Source organism: Hirundo rustica, chromosome 1 (genome assembly GCF_015227805.2).
Source record: "Hirundo rustica isolate bHirRus1 chromosome 1, bHirRus1.pri.v3, whole genome shotgun sequence".
In the NCBI taxonomy this organism is placed as follows: domain Eukaryota; kingdom Metazoa; phylum Chordata; class Aves; order Passeriformes; family Hirundinidae; genus Hirundo; species Hirundo rustica.
This window is the reverse complement of record NC_053450.1, coordinates 61,729,597-61,747,753: the sequence shown is the minus strand read 5'-3', so window position 1 is coordinate 61,747,753 and position 18,157 is coordinate 61,729,597. Positions and strand designations below refer to the sequence as shown.

The following is an 18,157-nucleotide window of genomic DNA, read 5'->3' as shown; positions in this document are numbered from 1 at the left end:
TTGAAGTGGACATGAAGGACAATTCCACAGATGATGGGATTTGGGAGAGTATCACAGCTAAGACTATCTATGGAAGACTGGAGGACACAGACTACGTGAAATCTCACACGGGGCTCTCAACCTGCTTCCTCCCACTCACATTCCACTTAATAAATAAACCTTGCTCAACAAAAAAGCAATTTTACTGTACTATGCTGATTTGCTTGAAAATCCTTGATAAAGGGCCTGCTCGCAAAAAGCTCCTGCAAGCCCTTGTCTGGCTGGTGCTCAGCACCTGGCAGGATTTGTCCCTAGATAAAAATAATTCCTCAAGGGACCTTGTGTCTTACACAAGGAGACAAAAGCAAACGTTCTTTTTTCGGATTTTATGTCTGTATGTTTTTGTATGCGCACATGTGTGTGAGTGTGTATATATATATATATATGTATATATATATATTTAGTATATACAAAAGCAAATTCAGTCAAAATATATTTGTCTTGCTGGTCAGGCTTGTTACAGCAACCTACAAGAAACATTAGCTTCTCTGATATTTAATTATGCTATTATGTTTGCACATAAGCTTAAAAGTCAATACAAAAAGCAATACTTTTCCAAATATTATCTGCAGGTAAACCAGAAATATTAACTATAGTGATTAGAAGTCTGTTTCCCTATTGACACTACTATAAATCTTGATATAAGAATAATTTTTTCATAAAAGCACATCCAAACATAGTAAGTGATAAAATACCAGATTACTTTTTGAAAACCATACAGTGACTCGATATCTGGGTTATCCTTTGCAGCAATTAGGCAATTCATTTGGCATCTGTTTGATTGTATAATTTAATTTCCATATAAACAGCATAGTTTAAAAAAAGACAAAAGCTAGAATGTTTAAAGCTAACAAAAGATACAGTGACATCAGGTTGACATTCAAAAATTTCTTTAGCAAAATGACCAACAAGATTTTGACTTAATACAGTGCATATAAAGTTTTTTAGAACCGAACTTTTTAAATATTATTTGAATTTAGCAAAACATGAGCAAGATTTTAATATCAAAGTGCTAAACAGTACTGCCTTAGAAGTCACTGCAAATAAACGGTAAAACAACTCTGCATGTGATTTGACAGATATTTTATATACAAATGGTTAATAAAAAGACACGCGCGCACACACACACGCACACAAATATAGGTATATACATATATATACATACACATTATATATATGTATATAGTTTTCCAACTGGTGTATCTGAGTCAGTGTGAACACCCCATTTAGTTATCATGTGTAACAGGGTTCCCATGAGCTGGCAGTCATTGCAATAAATACAGGCAAAGCCATTACAATATACCATGCATACAAACATTTATACAAATAAAGACACTATGCAACAAATTATCTCATATTAATATGGCATCAACAGTATAAACATACAAAAAGGAGTACGAACACGGAATGTTTAAACGCAGCCCACTATATCCTTCCTAGCACTTACATTCATACTATTTTACAAGACTTGCTTGTTCTTGAAAACCATCTTCTGTCTGTTTACTAACGAGTCGCTCGTGTTAGAAGTCTAGAACTGAACTATCCCTGATACTGACCCTGTATGCTCCAATCACTACTTACTCGGGTTTCCTTAGCTAAGGAACAATTGAGCCACAATTGCTCCCGTGTCTTCCACATACATTTGTCAATAAGTCACGCTACATGGAATCAAGTTTGGAAAACTCTGTCAGGTAAGTTAGTGCATGTAATTTTCTCCCTTGATTTCTTCTGTTTGTTTTCCTACTAAAATAAATTAGTTAATAAACGAGACTTAGTAAGACAGCACTTAAAAAATTGCACTTGAACATGGGAGCTAACAGCCATTGTCATTTTGCTATATTTGATTTGTATGAAATGTTTAATTGAATGTACTTTGCTAAAAAAGTGAATTTTTGTTTAGATTGTGCTGATGTATGTGCCCTTGATGCAGGAAGTATGCTAAAGGTATCCTCACAAAACACATACTACCCTGGCAAACAACAATTTGCTGTTCTTTCAAACACAGCTTCTACAATTTTACTCCTCATAGACCATGAGGCGTTAAACAACAGATTTAAAACAGTCATGTTAACCTTTTACTGCTGCTGGGATAGCATTGTCCAAAAGTGCCATATTAGCCATTTAAAAAACCCAAATCACACAAAAGAAAACAAAGAACACAACCCCAAACCAGTAAGCCAGTAAGTTTCAGGCCTCAGGTTGTAAGGACAAAGCGCCAGAAAAGACCTCGTGTTAGACTCGGAGCGGCTTTTCTGTTAAGTGAGGGCAGAAACGTTAGCTATAAGTCACGATCCATTTGCCTGCTCTGGTGGGCGTTTGCCTCTCAGGAGGGTGGTTTGACTCAGAAGGGCAAGGTGTCCAGAAACAGCCTGTCGATGATGGAAGGGGCTGGCACCAAATCTTCCAGTTTCAGGTAAAAGATGCGCTGCAGTCCCAGTGTGCAGAGAGAACGCAAGTCAGCCAGAACACCCAGTACCTTCGGCTCTGCAGACTCGAGCGGTTGTCCTTTGTTTTGGCAACTGAAAGTTAAGTGATCTTTCAAACTGCTTGTGATCTTGTTGCATAGCTCTTCCACTTTCTTTGGTTCTTTTAATCCATGTCGTTCTGCAAAGCCAGAGGAAAAAACCACATCAGCATCCCTATCCCAAGTGGAGAGAATGTGTTTTCTTGGGTGTAACCCAGGCGCATTCTCTGGAACTCGGAGTAAAAAGTGCTCTGAAAGTGTTGATTTCTCAGAACAGCTGGGGTTGCACGGTGTCAGTTAACCTTTTTTCCACACAAAATAAGAGAGGGCAAGCTCCCTTTTCTCTTTATCTACTAAAACAGGTGACAGAGATGCTCAGTTACGATTGAAATTCTGGTACAAGGAGTCCAAGCATCCTGCGTATCTGACATAATTTTCGTGATATGAGACAGAATTAATTGGGTGATTTTCCAGCAAAACTATCACAGGAGGTGTTTTGGAGATTTCCGTGCTTCCCTACCAGTTGTGAATGCTCAATAACTATGGCAACCATTATTTATTCAGTGAATTCAAGTGGTGATCAATATCCTTAGCTAGCTCCATCAGTGCCCAGTTAGAATTCCACCAGGAATTTGCAGACACTCTTATAAGAAACTAAAGGCACCTTACCACCCTTTGTTATTTTGATCAGCTGCTGCTTTTTAGTTTATTCATTTTTAAAAGCTCTAAGATAAAAGAAGCCTGGAAGTTAACTATTTTGCTTTGAGTGAGCAATGCCTGCTCAGCTGCTATGTTATCCATCACAAAAACCCCCTCACTCCTAAAAGGAAGGGGAGCTGGGGTTTGTTCCCCTTCAAGTGTCTTTTTAAAATACTACAATGATGTTAAATGCATTCACAGTTCTTGAAGCATAAGTAGAATGAATCAGATTTGTGATTCATTAAAAGAAGGCTTTTTACAGGGGAAAGAATTCTGTGTTGTTTGTTATCAAGGCTTAGTGGATGAACTAAAATAACAGAACAAAAAAAAATCAGAACAAAATTCTCAAACTTGTGATGTTTTCAATTGCCTCTGACTTTGAAATACACAGGTAAGTAAGAAATGGCTTCACAGGAAAGTTATAATAATTTACACGTGAAATAGAATAGTGCCAGATACGGTAATCAAAGAAAAAGCAGGTTATATTAAGTCAATTAGATATATAAAACAACAACAGCTGTGGATAAGGAGAAATTGTGGCAATTCTTGTGTTTGATGCTTTTGAAGTCATCTCCTTCCCTGTGCCTCTCTCCCATCCCTGGCAGCCAGCAGCCACATTGTGCCCATTGTCCCCAAGTCTTGTTCCTCCATGCCAGGAGGAGCAAGCAATAGACATGTCCTCTGTCTGTCCCCTAATGCACAGTAAAAAGAATACAGTTCTCTTTACTTCCAGGAGCAGGAGTAATGCCTGTGCCAGGTGCAGGGGTGCCTTGCTCAGGCCTGTGTATATAAACTCTTTGCTCCCCACTTGTTTTGGCTTAGATGCTCTTTATAAAACCAATAAAACAGACGGGATTCAATGAGGGCAGTCAGAAATGCAAAGGTCTGGTTTTCCACTGATACTCACCCATTTTACACTTTTTTTTTTTGTTTTGTTTTTACTGTATTTACTTAGGCAGAGTTAGCTCCTGAATAATACTGGTTTGGGATCAGAGTCAGAGACGTGCAGACATGGACATCTCTGTCCAAAAGCTACTGTGCTCTATCATTTAAGTACCATCAAATCTGCCCTGTTGTTTCAAAGCAATACTTATCCAGCCAGGGACATCTGCTTCAGACATAGTTTTCACCTTGCAGGAATTAAAAACCCTAGGTATTCTAAGTGCCTTGTTTACATTAAAACATGAGAAGCCAATGAATATTTAAAGCCTTTCCAGTAAATGGTGTATAGTGTAATTATGTAAGCCTTAACTATACAGGTCACTGAGAGTAAATACTTAGGCAGATTCTCCCATTAAAAATCTTGGCAGATAAATATTTTATACAGGTTGGAAAAGCTGTAGGGCTTTTTTTTTTTTTTTTTTTTTTTTCCCCACCTCTAGCTTACTGAGAGAATCTGCAGGACATTAAATTAATCTTGCAATTTTTGAAGAGTTTCCATCTTTTAATCTGTTTCGTTTCCTAGCTGTGTAAGTGAAGATACTTTTATAGATATAGGGGGCTGGAATACTAGAATGGATCCAAAACCTGACTACAAATTAGCAGAACACATTTTCAAACCACTGCCTCAGTAGGTATATACCTTGCTGCAGAGTACAGAAAATTATCTCTGGCTCTGGAGCATGCAGCAACTTTGTTAGCATTACCAGTCAGAACTAAACAGCTTGTCTCCCACTGACAAGTTCAGAAGGTTTCATGAAAAAATCATGTCTTTCATGAATACCCGTAAAATGTACAGAGGCAAAACACTATGTGTGCAAAGATTATCATATTAGTAGCCTTACTTTACATAACAAAATTGTGGAAATTCAGAATTAAGAGACACTGCGTCCTTAAACTCTGGTGCTACAATATTAAAGCTGTCCCTGATAAACCAAATTGTCCTCCCCTGAGTGAATTGCCATACAATGGCCTTCTTTACTTGCAAATCTCCATAAGGGTTAATTCCTCATGCCTGGAACAGCCTCTAGGGATTTCACTCTTAAATTCCTAGTGCATCCATAGAAAATCAAAGCCATCTATGTGGGAGTCTTTCTGCTAGGGCAGCACACCGAATGCACCAGCACTGGCACTGCAGTCTCTGGTGTTAGAACACAACTACTTTCTGAAGAACGCACTCATCTAAGAATAGGTTCCTCTCCTTGGTGGAGTTGAGGTGTCATCTAGAGCCTAATTTGCTCAAAGGTTTAGATTTAACAGGGTTCAAATAACAGGAAACACATTTTCCTGCCTTTTTCACATGCCCAGTTCTGTTTGCACAAAGACCCAAAGTCTTTCTTATACCACCTACAGAGAGAAGCAGGAGCCCCCTGTGGTAAGGGTGTGCAGTGGCACTGGAGCCGAGGGCCTCTGATCATTTGCTGTCCTCCACAGGATGTTCTTATCCATGTGGGAATGATAAGGCCAAGATTTATCCCAAGAAGTACAGCTGGTCAAAATAGATAGATTTTCTCTAACTGATTGAGGAAATGTGTAAATATTATCGTAGTCAGACTTTCTTGTAATGACAAAGACACATGTAAAGCGAATATAGGATTTCTCAGCCTGTAACAAACCAAGATTGTGTTTTAGGATATCATTGATTTTTGTGAGAAAAACAGTGATTTATGGCAAAGATGCTGTCAAAAATGACTCATCAGAAGTCTTGCCTCTAAAGCTCTGCAAACTTAGCTCATCCTCGTGAACTGAACACAGCACAGTTTTTTACACCTTTTTCCTTTTCCTGGGAAGCTGAGTGTGGCTTTGTGCTATCAATACACTGATCAGCAAAAACTCAACAGGAAGAAAGCAAAGAAATCCATCACCATCTGTGCTAGTCCCTCTTTCCCTAACCTCTGACCAGAGGTAGATCATGCCAGGCTCAGGCAGACTGAGCACTACCTTTACAGAAAATGCCTCTCAGAGAGTGTACCTCAAAGACCCTGGGCTCTGCACTCTGTGTCACAGGGTACCACTTTTAGTCTCAATTAATTCTGAGGTGTCCAGAAACGCAACGGATGAAACTCTGCAGACTTAAAATAGGCCTCTTGATTGTCTTGGTTTCAATGTAGTTATGTGATTTTCTCTTCCCCTTTCGCACTCCTCTTCCCCTTCTATAACTCAAATAAGGACAGGGCTCAGTTGCCTACGGCTTTCTCATGCACACGTTGTTACGTGGGAACATTGCAATTCGGCAGATCCAAGAGTCTCCTTTCCTGTTGCAGTCCGGCCCATATTTATCCTGCCTAACTCTCAGACACTTCACAAGGGTCCCCAACCTTGGTGCACAGACCTCTCACCTCCTAACATCAATGTAAGGATGGGCATTTTTAGAAGATTATTACAAATTTTATGTGGATAAATCATCTTCTGGAGGTGCCTTGTATTCTCCATCAGCTGTGCAAGGTACCTAAAGTCAGGTGAGATGAGTGGCCACACAGAACACTCTTTGCTCCCTCTTTTAAGAAAACCACAATATAACACGGAGACTGCTGGTTGCTGTAGAAGCAAAAAGTTCTTGCCTCAACAAAGAGGTGGGAGTGGAAAAGGAGGAGTGAGTATTTTACTTTGTGCTGACAGTATTTCCCTCAGCAAGTGGCAGGGGGAAGGCAGACAATGCAATCTGTAGAGTATTTTTTTTTATAACTAGCTCTCCTCACTCCTCCAGTCTGCCACCTGCTTGTATGTAGACCCAGCACATGAAGCACCCACTCCAGAGGATATCCTGGCAAGAGGACTGAAGGATATCTGCTGCTGAAGAGTAGGTAAGTCTCAATTCTGTTGGGAGGTTGGACAAACTCATGTGCAGAAGGAACTGCAGCAGTAATACTCTTTTTAGCCAGACTGATCTCATTACTGTTTCTTGGTATGACTGATGGTGCTAAAAATTGTGTTTGTAAACTGGAACGGAAAGCCCAACAGCAGGAAGACAAATGCAAACTCCTAATTAATTGAAACCTCACAATATCCTTCAGTGGTCTGGTGCCAGTCTAACAAAGCGTTGGGAGTGTGAATAAGCCCAATATATACAGTGGTTCTGGGTTGGTCTGTAACATGCTTAAAATAAAACACATGCTGAAAGAGCTTGGCTGGATGAGGGCTAGCATGCTCTGTACTCAGCAGCATCCCACTGAGAGTGTCAAGTGGGCAAAATAATAATGGTTTGATGTGGATAGAGAAAGGAAGGGACAGAGAGGAAAGCCTAATCAACTAGGAGAATGAGAGAGAGAAAACACTAGCAGTCCTAGAGCAGGCAGAAATTTGAAGCTAAATTAGAATGTGCCCTTAAAATGATCTGCACCGGACTCTCAGTCTTTCTATTTTCACACTGTTTAAAAAAAAACCAAACAACCTAACAAATGGTAATTTCGGAAGTTTAGGAAGCATTTTCAAGCATAGGCTGAGTTCACATCTAGTCTACTCTGAAAGCTTCATCTTCAACACTATCCAGTCCATCACAGAGTGACTGCACAGGGACACCTGTGATCCATGAACACACTAAACTCATTGAAAAAGTCCATGTGGAATTAACAACAGAACTTGACCCAAGGTGACCGGCATTTCCTTTCCATGTTGGTGCTTTTCTTCAGCTCATTAGATTGCTACATACCACCAGAACAAGCGATCCAAAGGAGAAGAACATGACAGACCAGTAATTTTTTTACTTTCATAGGCATATGAAGTGTCATGCATTGTTTCCTACCTACTTTCTTCTGGGTGATGCTTAGAGCAACACTCATATGCTGTGGAGGAAGTTGTGTCCAGCCTTTCTAAACCAACTAAAGGAAGTAAAAAAAGAGAAGAGAGACAGAGAGAGGAAGATCCTAAAGGAGCACCTTACAGTATAAAGATGTGTTCTGGCATGACAGAGTGACAGAGCTCCAAGTCAACTGTTAGCAAGCCTCCACAGTAGAACAGATGTCACTTCTTCCATTCTGGGTGCCCTTTTAAGCTGATGTCTTATCTGAGAGGGGACCTGAAAATTCATCAGCAATCTGACATACTGCTTTTCCTTCTAGGCAACATATCACAGATTTCCAGGACACATAAAATAGAAAAAGCAAACATATATGGACTTTCTAATGGAATATACAATGCAAAATATTGTACATTCCTTCAGTTACTCAAAGCAAGCAATGTAGTGAAAGAAAGAACAAATGACCCTACATGCCTATAACTATGCATCCTATGCTGTCATCTGCAGCTGTGGTTGGGATAGGACATGGAACTCTATGGCTCCAAAGAAATCAGCAGGGTTAATTGAAGGTCACTGGAACTACTGGAGCTGTTACAGGGGAGACAATTTGACACCCCAAAATGAAGGAACAGCCTTCAGTATATCTTAGGACACTGGGACCAGTGGAGTGTCTTTTAGTCTCCAACACTGAATTTTACATTTATTCCCTCATCCTTTACTGGGAGACAGATGTTAGTTGTCCCTGTCAGTCTTGAAGAACACAGACAGAATGCGTGAAAGAGAGTAGTGACTCCTCTTACTCTTCTCCCTCAGCAAAACTGACAAAGATTAGTAGTATACAAGAGGGTCTGCTTTCTAAGAGCACATCTTTGTTTGGGCTAAGGGCAGCACTCGTGAAATCAAGAATTAACAGGTCATTATTCCCAGAAGAAATTTTTCTTTATCTGGAAAGACAATTCTTGAATTTGATGCTACCTGAGATGCTGTACAGTATTAAAACAGGCTATGACTACTACAGATCACAGGGCTGTTGTCTTTTCCTTTTTTTTGGTTAAGCCATCAAGTCACAAGCAATTTGTGTGATAATCAAGAAAATTTTGCTCAAGGCAGCATTCTGATTTTGCAGTGTTGTTACTAAAGGCAAACAACTAGATTCACAGAAGACAGCTTTCCAACTCCTTATTTTGAAACCTAATGACATGGATATCCACCTGTAACATGGGAGAACCATGGTCAGATTCCCTTCCTGTTGGAATCAGACCAGAGATAGGACCTTGGGTCCCCCTGACCACCAGCTTGCCCAAAAATCATCAGACGCAACAGCTATTCTGTGGCCTGTGAAATATATCAAGTTGCCTTAAGACAAAAGACAGTGGTACTCAATAGTTTGATAGCCTACGTTCCTTGGAAAAGTTGCTCTTTCTTGGTCTGATTCACAGAAAGGGCTTGAAGCAGAGTTTGCCAACCACCCATTGCCTCCAACAGTCCATTACAGGAGGAAAGGGTGCCTTCCCCAGAGATAAAGAATGGCACCTAAACCACCCATCTAAATCTAAGCCAAGCCTCAAAACAATGTTTAAAAAACGTCCAACATTTCGGACTTCTTCAGGTTTCATCTTTCCAAATCTTCTCTTTGTGATTTTTTTCTCTTTTGGTGTGACTAGCTGAAAACCAACACATGGCTTGTCACGTTCAAACTGCAGAGAAAAGACAAGAAGCCATTTCTTGCTGGATGCCACATCAGAGACAAATCTCAAGGTTTCCCTGAATAAAAAAAAATTCAATACACTAGCTAGAATCACCTGATTTCCTCTTCCAGGTTTTATTTTTAATATTGCTCATCATTATACTATGATATCTGTTTTCAGGTGACCAAATTTCAGGCTGAGTCCCTGAGTTAGCTAACTGCCCTTGGACATCTGAAACCTGTGACTACAAGTCACTAGAGCTTTGGTCTAATTTAGACCACATGAAAATACATGCTGTCCTTACACCAAATCAGCAGAGATATACCAGCCTCATGAAATAAAAGAATAAGCAGAAAACAACAGTAATTTTAAATACCATCTCACACAGGAGAGAAAATCAAGAGAAGCTTGACAAACAGAGAAATTCTTAAAGCTTTCTATGTACAGACAGAAATTTTCTCCTGTTAAAGGCAACAATTGCTTCCATTTGTTTAAAAACTTTGGGAAGACCAACACAATCTAGCAAACTCCTGGAAGTGCTGCGATGAAGGAAAGGAAGAAATGTGGGATGTATCCAATTCAAACCTATTTCTAATTATCCTAGGGTGGATTGAGCCAGCCACTAGACAACTTTGACTCCTTATGTAAGGACAAGCAAGCAGTGCTTAACTGAACAAATTACCATGTTTAAACAGAACATGGGTGCGTAAGGGGAATAAGTTTTCCTCCAAAACACTTGCTTTTGCTACATTCACGTAGCTTGCTGGGAATCCTGTTCATCAACCTGCATGCTCTCGGTCTCCAGGAGGATAATTAAGAACACACCACTCATGGCTACCTTAAAAAGGCCTATCTCATATATAGCAAATAATCTAAATCATTCATATGTGCTATATATATGAGCATATGTGCCTGTATGTAAATACATAGAGAGGGGGACCGCTTCGTGATTTAGAGATACCTAAATGCATATACATACATAAATACATTATGTATGTATAGAAGTATGCATGGACATACACATATATGTAGGTGTTTATAGTACATATGTATAAGTAAGTGTGAATGTATGCCAGTGGATGTATATATGCAGGGAAAAAAACCCCAAGCAAATTGGGAATGTTCTTTCTGAATTTAACATACCACTCATTTCAGGAATTTTTTTTTATACAGAGTAAAGTGGCTCCAATGAGTTATTCTGGTCTTAAATGTTTTATCAAAGAAACCAGAATCTGGACCTAAAGTACCCTTTCCAACTGCAGGAGACATTAACAGAAATTAATAAAAACCTGAAAATACTTAAGAAACAAAGAGCTGCATACATACACTGACCCTTCACCAAAATGCAGGAAGGCAGCGTACCGTGCAAACTCTGAAACCAAGATCTTGGCCCCACAAATGTTAGCAGGAATTGGCCAATTTTATTTTTTATATCTGTCATCGAGCGTTTTATCTCAGGGTTGCCCTGACATCATCTCAACCCAGGTAAAATGAAGACTACAGCTGGTATTGTTGAGATCACTGCCTGCAAAGTAGCGGATGCCTGAAATGCAGAAGGAAATCAATATCTATCCCGGTGGAGCTTATAATCATCCCTGGGAAGATGCAGCTCAAGGCACACTGAAGCCCCGTCTCACACTGATGACACAGCTGCACTATTAAACTCCCAGTTTTTCTGATACGAGTGTGAGGTTCTTTGTGGAGATGCCTTCTGCTCCAAATTCTGCTGTGTGGTTGTCAGACACCCTTTCTCCCGACTCCTTCTGCTGCCCTCAGCCATGACTCTTCTACTGCAAGATGACCAAGGTATGCAGTGGCTTTATTGTTTCAGGAATGCAAAAATTACACTTTAAAAGGTTACGTTCCCCTATTTTGTACTCACTGGACAGATTTGGCAGATTCTGACATTAATTTCCTGCTGTTCCCCCCAGCAGGCAGAAAGGGTCACACAGTCACATGCACACCCAAAGCTTTTGTACAACTGCGGAATGTGACTTTTTCCTCATTATTCTCTGATTTTCCTCTCTCAGAAAAGCAGGACATGGAATACCTAGCCTAGCCTGGCTACCAAAAGCAGCCTGCCTGCCCTCATGGAGCACTCTTTCTGGTTTAGCTGTCTTACTGAGAGATGAGCTATGCTAGCTGTATGGCTTCTAGGTCTCAAGCTGCCTTGATATTACACTATTCCTACACAGAAAACCTAGCTATAGTAATTTCATTAAAATTTTCTGTGACTTCAATAAGTATCTTGAATTGAATTTTTGTAGGAGCTACACAATTTACTTGGAAGCAGTTTGCTTTTTAGAGACTCCTACAAGAAAACAGTGAAGCTGCAAAGAAATAGTTAGGTCACATTTTAAAACGGGTGTCTGATAGCCTAATGTTAATCCACAATTTCAATATGGTCAGGTTAGTGCTTAAAAATCATAATCACTTCACCCTGAATATAGCTAAATTAACTGAAATTGCTTGAACCTACAATAAAGCAAAGCACTAGCATCTGAAGCTTTCTGTTAACAAAGGAGCACTTACCTGTAATCATAGTTAGAGCTGATAGACTTGCTAAGGCTGGGATATCAAGGTTAAGGCTCTTTAAGTTTAAGGAAAAGTCTTTAATAGAGTCGAGCCACTCCCCAAATCCACGAAGGCACTGAAGTCTATGAAGCACGAGTCCATTGCAGAATACAAACTTATCCTCAGCAGTATCAGACCTCAAATAAAGACAATTGAAAGAATTATAAATGCATCTTCTACTTTACAGAAAAAATGCATAACCAGTATTGAAGCGACTGTCGTTTAAAATCCAAGGCATATTATCCTGAGACATATGTGGGCATTCACGTTTGACAATATGTTTCTCCCTTGAGGCCAAAGTACAACAAACAAGCTTCTGTGATTGCTTAGTTGGTAGAGTTATAAGCCTGAGGTTAGCTGTAGCATGTGGTGTAGACTGTCTAATTAGTTAAGATTTTGGTCCTGCCCAAAGGCATAAACAGAGAAGACATTTTGCATTAAATACTGTATGTTGGAACCAAAGGAATACTAAGTGAGTGCATTTTGACATACAAAGCTAATAAAAAGATAGGTTCTGCAACTCTCAGCATTTACTTAGTATCATCTGCATTTTTCAGATTGTAAAAATTGGCAAGGAAAAAACAGGGGAGAACACACACAGTAATGCAGGACAATATAAACTGCATAAACTCTTTTACATGAAAACCTGTGTGCAAGAGAGAAATTACAGCCAAGCTCTCCTCTTCTTCCCTCTCCATTACCAATATTTTTGTTAAAAAAACACATGCAAAGGTAGTTTTCAACCTAAATAAACAAGAGCATAACTGAAATCACCAGTCTGCAATTTTGCCAGTTCCTGAAAGTGGATTTGGTAAAGTGTCTTCACTAGCACTAGACTGACAAACAGCATCTCACTCTATTAAATGACTTGGTATTAAGAAGAAAACCATTCTGAACAAGAATTTAAATCTTCTTCATCCCTTTCAAACACAGATGACAAAGGGAAAAGAAAAAAACCTTCATACTTGAAGTGTGTTTCTATATTTCATACTTATGAGTAGGAAGCAGACCTGCTCAAATAGTACCTGAGAATCAATTTTGGTTACTATGTAGGAAGAAGATGGGACAGATCAAATAAAAGAAGCCCATTAGTGACACCTATGATCTGTTTTTAAATCACCTTCTTGATTTTTCCTTCAGTGTAAAACTAATTAACACCATATCCTTTGTATGCAGACATTGCTGATTTTTTTGTGCCTTTTTTTTTTTTTTTTTTTTTTTTTTTTTTTTTTTTTTTTTTTTTTTTTTTGGTACAAATGACAATGTTCAAAGATAGCACCATATTTATTCCTTAAAAATATTCAGATGGATGATTTTGCACATCATCTTAAGAGGAAATTAAATAAATAGTTACCTGATGGAGAGTCTTAGTACAAACAGCTCCAAAAAAGCTGATTCTATGAGTAATGTCTGATCTTCTTTTGGGAGGTCAGTAAATCCTGGGATTTTTTCTGCCCAGCCTCTAGTTATGTCAATGGAGGCAGTCAGAAGATTATAGAACTGTTGTACATGTTCTGCATCTGTGCCTGCAGCAGCCTGATCAGTGGAACAGTACTAAAATGAAAGCCACAGAAATCAAGGTTATATGCATTTAAGGGCATTCTGTGAAACATACAGCATTATTTGCCTGACAACATTTCCTTCTGTGGCAAAGCGGGTATTATTTATAAAGACATAAAAAATAGTCCTACTTCTACTTACTTATTTGGTTACCTACAGGCATTTTGCTATTCAGATAGATATTACAAAAATATTTCCATATGTATAGAAGTAATTTCAAATTTATAACTAAAATATAATATCCCATTTTACAAGTACCCATATGCTATTAGTAAACAGAAATAGAAACCTGATGGGTAGGATAATTTGCATCACACTAGAAGAGGAACATTATTTGGCTTACTACAATGAAACACTTTTCCCATTGATGAATATGTCTGAGTATGTCAGAAATGCAGATTTCTTCCAAAACCTCACAAAGTGCATTTTATCTGACAGTGATAAAGACACATAAGATAAATCATGTTTTATCTGACACATGCAGCATTGCTTCATTTGAATACAGAATTGGTTCAAAGTAAACCAGCTGCCCCATATCACCTCTTATCCTTCAAATTGAAGCATTTGAGGTTCAGCAGAACCTATTATCCTGCTTATGTGGCCATAACTCTTCCAGACAACCGTTTGACAGTCTCAGCTTGCTCAGCTTCCCTGTGAGCCTCTGACAGCTCCCTCCCCACTATCTCCTACTTCATCACCAGTGGATCCCTGTCACTCCTTTGACACTGCTCTCTCCCTCTTGGCAGAAAATACAACAGGAGCTTTTGTGGCTTAGCCCAATTGTGTGCTTGGAAAGTACTGCTGGTTTTCTGAGCAGGTACTGAATAATGTGGCATTTATTGTAGTAACATCCTCATCATTGGACACCTGCTGGGTTATTTCTGGGAGACTTCATACCCACTCTCTCTTCTGGGCTCAGCCAAATAAAGGCTGAGATAGCCTCCATGGCTAAAAGAAGCTTGCACACCCTGTGGAAACAACTTGCCACATGCACTTGGGCTTGAGTCCATCAGCCCGAAGGCCACTCTAGCAACTCTTCAAGCCAGAGTGGAAGCAGCAAAAAGCTCTTTCCCCATCAGTAACTGTGGTCTGGCAGCCTGGGAGGACCATATTTCAACCATGGGCTGCAGATATCACCCAAGTTGCCAACTGCAACCCTAAAGTCACCTCTGTGCAGGACAGAGAGGTGGGGCAGCAAGCAGAACTCAGGTAGCTGTCCTGTACTCTGCCTCTCCTAACTGGAGCTGGTTGCAGCTGGAAGGACACAGTGTCAGAGTTGCTGACTGATGGGAGAGCCACAGCAACCCCAGAGACCTCTGTCTGTATCTGGGTCCTGGTATTAGCACTTAGTGACTCTGTTCTGCTTACCCAACATTAACTGCATGAATTTCTCATGGTAACTTCCAGTTCACATCCCTAATCAGCTGGTGAAACACGTACAATCCTTCTTATAAATTTCATGTGGAGACAAATTTTGCCTCAGCTGCTCCAAAGGACCCTGTGACACTGAGGCAGGTAGAGGCCTCAATACAGAGAAGATGGGGAGCAACAGAAGAAAAATCTGTGTGCTGCATCATTTATGTGTTCAGACCCACATGAATGGAGCGGTTGAGGATGCTCAAGCAGCAAGAATCAACTACTCCTGGCACTGGACTGCAGCAAGATGCCCACAGGCAATTTATGGGGAGAAAAAGACAATTTGCTCTTTCAGAGTCCTTGCATATTCTAGACCCTCTAGAAGTGAAGCTGCAGAGCAAGCCACAGGTGTGCATTTTGGCTCTGGGGGATGTGCTTTGCTGCACAGAGGCTGACTTATGACTCTTTCTTACTACACAGGGAACTAAACAGGCTGATGGAAACTCCTGCCTCATGACAGGTATTGTTAAGTCAAGACATATTCTTGATCCTTTAAGCAGTAGAGAAGAATGAAGAGAAAAGGAAAAGAAAAAAGATGCTACCCAATGCTGAATGGGTTCATTCTAAATATAACTCATCGCAACTCAGCATAATTATGCCAGGTGTTAATTTGTTCCCAATATTTATAAAATATCTATTCCTTTGGCAAAAGTAAGGCAAAGTTTTAACATTTTCTAATGAAGCTGAATGCTGCATTATGTCATATAATTGTCAATGCTACAGTGTGGTATACCCCACGCCGGGCACTGAATCAAATTAAATGCATCTAAAAAAATGATAACCTGTACTTTTTGTTATAGTCTATCCCATAAGAGCAATTTTAGAAGAAAGGTAAAAGATTATATAGAATTGTATACTTTTCAGCTGCTGCAATATATCACTGCTCACTATAAAGTATTAGCACTTACAAAGAGAGGTTAAAATAAAATATTATTTCCTTGTAACAGACTTAGGAGTATACAAGTAACCATAAACAGTATGTATGTTTCTCTTTCATGCACCACAACTGTGGGGTTTTTCCATGATTATTTCATGGAGAAGAAGTGATATTTGACCTAACTTGTGACCAAGACAGCTGGCAATCCTGCCCTTGGTCAGGAGGCCACAGGACCGAAGGGCTCCCTCCGATCTGCATTTCTAAACCTGCCCTATGCAAACTGGAGGCAAACCGGGAGAAAGACAAAAGACAAAGCTCTCCCTCCCTCCCTTCCTTGGAGCTCTTTTGGGAATTAAATGAACTATGGCTGTTACTTAAGGAGGGGGTCGCATGTGTAGCAAGCAACACTAACTTGTGTGTTATTATCTGAAGAGATTTGGAAAGCCTGAGGTTGGGAAGCCCGATAGCAGGACTTAGCTCTGCCCTTTGCCTGCTTTCATCAGTCCTTCATCGACGGCTACAGCTGCAAAAGCCTAACAATAACTTCTCTGCACAGATGAAAGCCTAGGCTCATTTTTCCAAAAGCCACAATATATGCTTAATTTTGTGGCCCAGGAAGGGGGGGATCATTGCCTAAATGCTGCACTCTCCCCCTGAAAAAGCAACATTACTATTTATGTTGGTGCCCACTCTACGTGAATTAGAATGGCAAGATACAGGGTCCGCTTCTCAACTCACTTCCTCAAAAGTGCAAACTCAGGGAATTGTACCAGTAAACAGGTGTGAGACCAGACTACGGCCCTTGGCAATTGCCCGTTGAAACCAAGTACCTAAATATACCACTGCTGTGGACTGGTAAGTTAAAACCAGTGCCGAGATGAAAAGCAGCCATGTTCTGAACAGAACTGCTTCCAATGTTTTGGTGTAAAGTTTGTACCTTATATAATTTATTTTTGATTTTGTCTTCTTTCTGGGTTGCTCTGTGTGCATGTGTCTGTGTGTGTGTGTGTATGTGTGTGTGTATCTGCAGGGTTTTCCGGAGGGAAGGGATACACACTTTTCTCTGAAATGTTTAACAGTATTTTTAAGACAGTCAAGACGTTACAGCTTGTAAACATGAAGACCGTGCTACACATTAAGGTCTTATCTGCAGAAGTGTCAGGGCTGACTCCAAAGCCAGGTTTCCAGATCTGCCCATTTGTGATCTGTGGCCACAGCCTAGCTGAATATGTTGTAAGTTAGTCTTTACAGGTACAGGATTATTCTTCATAGGAATATTTTAGCACTGCAGTGTGTTTATGGCATGTTTCATTAGATTCAGTTAATCTTGCTCTTTACACAGCATTTGTTTCTGACCTCCCCTAACTTTTCAAAATAAGTATAAGGGTCTATGAAAAACATAAGAATCCACTAATTTCTTGTAGAATATTTTTGTCATTTCAGCACCACTGGGCATAATAGACTATTATATATTTTAGTGCAAGGAAAAACTTAGATATTAATATGTTCTAACAGATAATCATACTTAATCTTTTAGCTACCAAGACTAAATTAATTTACTGTCAATCATATGCTCCCTGTAATGTCCAACAGAATTGTTCAACAATTAAATCTGTGGGTTGTTTTCATTAAAAGAGAAATAATTACCGTAGGACAAAGAAAAAAAGTCACATAAAAGTACATAATTTTTGTTCAGTTTTCTGTAAATGTAAAAAGAACTTTATATCAATAAATATATACAAACTGTGGCCCCTGGACTCCTGTAATTCTGTGGAACCCAGCAGACTTCTATCAAAGAGCTCGTCACACACCTTGGTATTTGCAGAATGATCCCTGAGACATTCTGGGTAAGTTAAGGTACATGTAGATATTGCTAATGCATTCTCCCCATAGTAGGTTGTCAGACACTGAACAGCTAGATTCTTGTTAATAACTTGAAAAATTATATGATTTAATACTTACAGATTAGTTTGAAGAAAATATGTTACAGCATGCTTTAAATTGCTAAATTATATATATAAGTATAGTCTAAAATAGCATAATGTAATTTTTATATAATTGCAGTAAATACGCTTTAGGATTAAATATTACTTAGCAACAAGTGATAAATGGCCAATGGAGTTATTGTCTGAGTACAGCTGCTATTTTTTACAATCTCAAATTTA

General features: G+C 39.4%; 1 protein-coding gene across 1 annotated transcript in view; it reads right to left on the bottom strand.

Moving 5' to 3' along the window:
- Positions 1-459: 459 nt before the first annotated feature.
- Positions 460-18,157, bottom strand: part of NR4A3 (nuclear receptor subfamily 4 group A member 3) — a 28,529-nt gene continuing 10,831 nt past the window's right edge. Inside the window, exons 6-8 of the mRNA XM_040076877.2 lie at positions 13,494-13,693; positions 12,098-12,276; positions 460-2,643 (exon numbers count right to left, since the gene is read on the bottom strand). Of these exons, the coding sequence (XP_039932811.1) occupies positions 2,381-2,643; positions 12,098-12,276; positions 13,494-13,693 (642 nt within the window). The 3' untranslated portion in view covers positions 460-2,380. The remainder of the gene's footprint in view (positions 2,644-12,097; positions 12,277-13,493; positions 13,694-18,157) is intronic.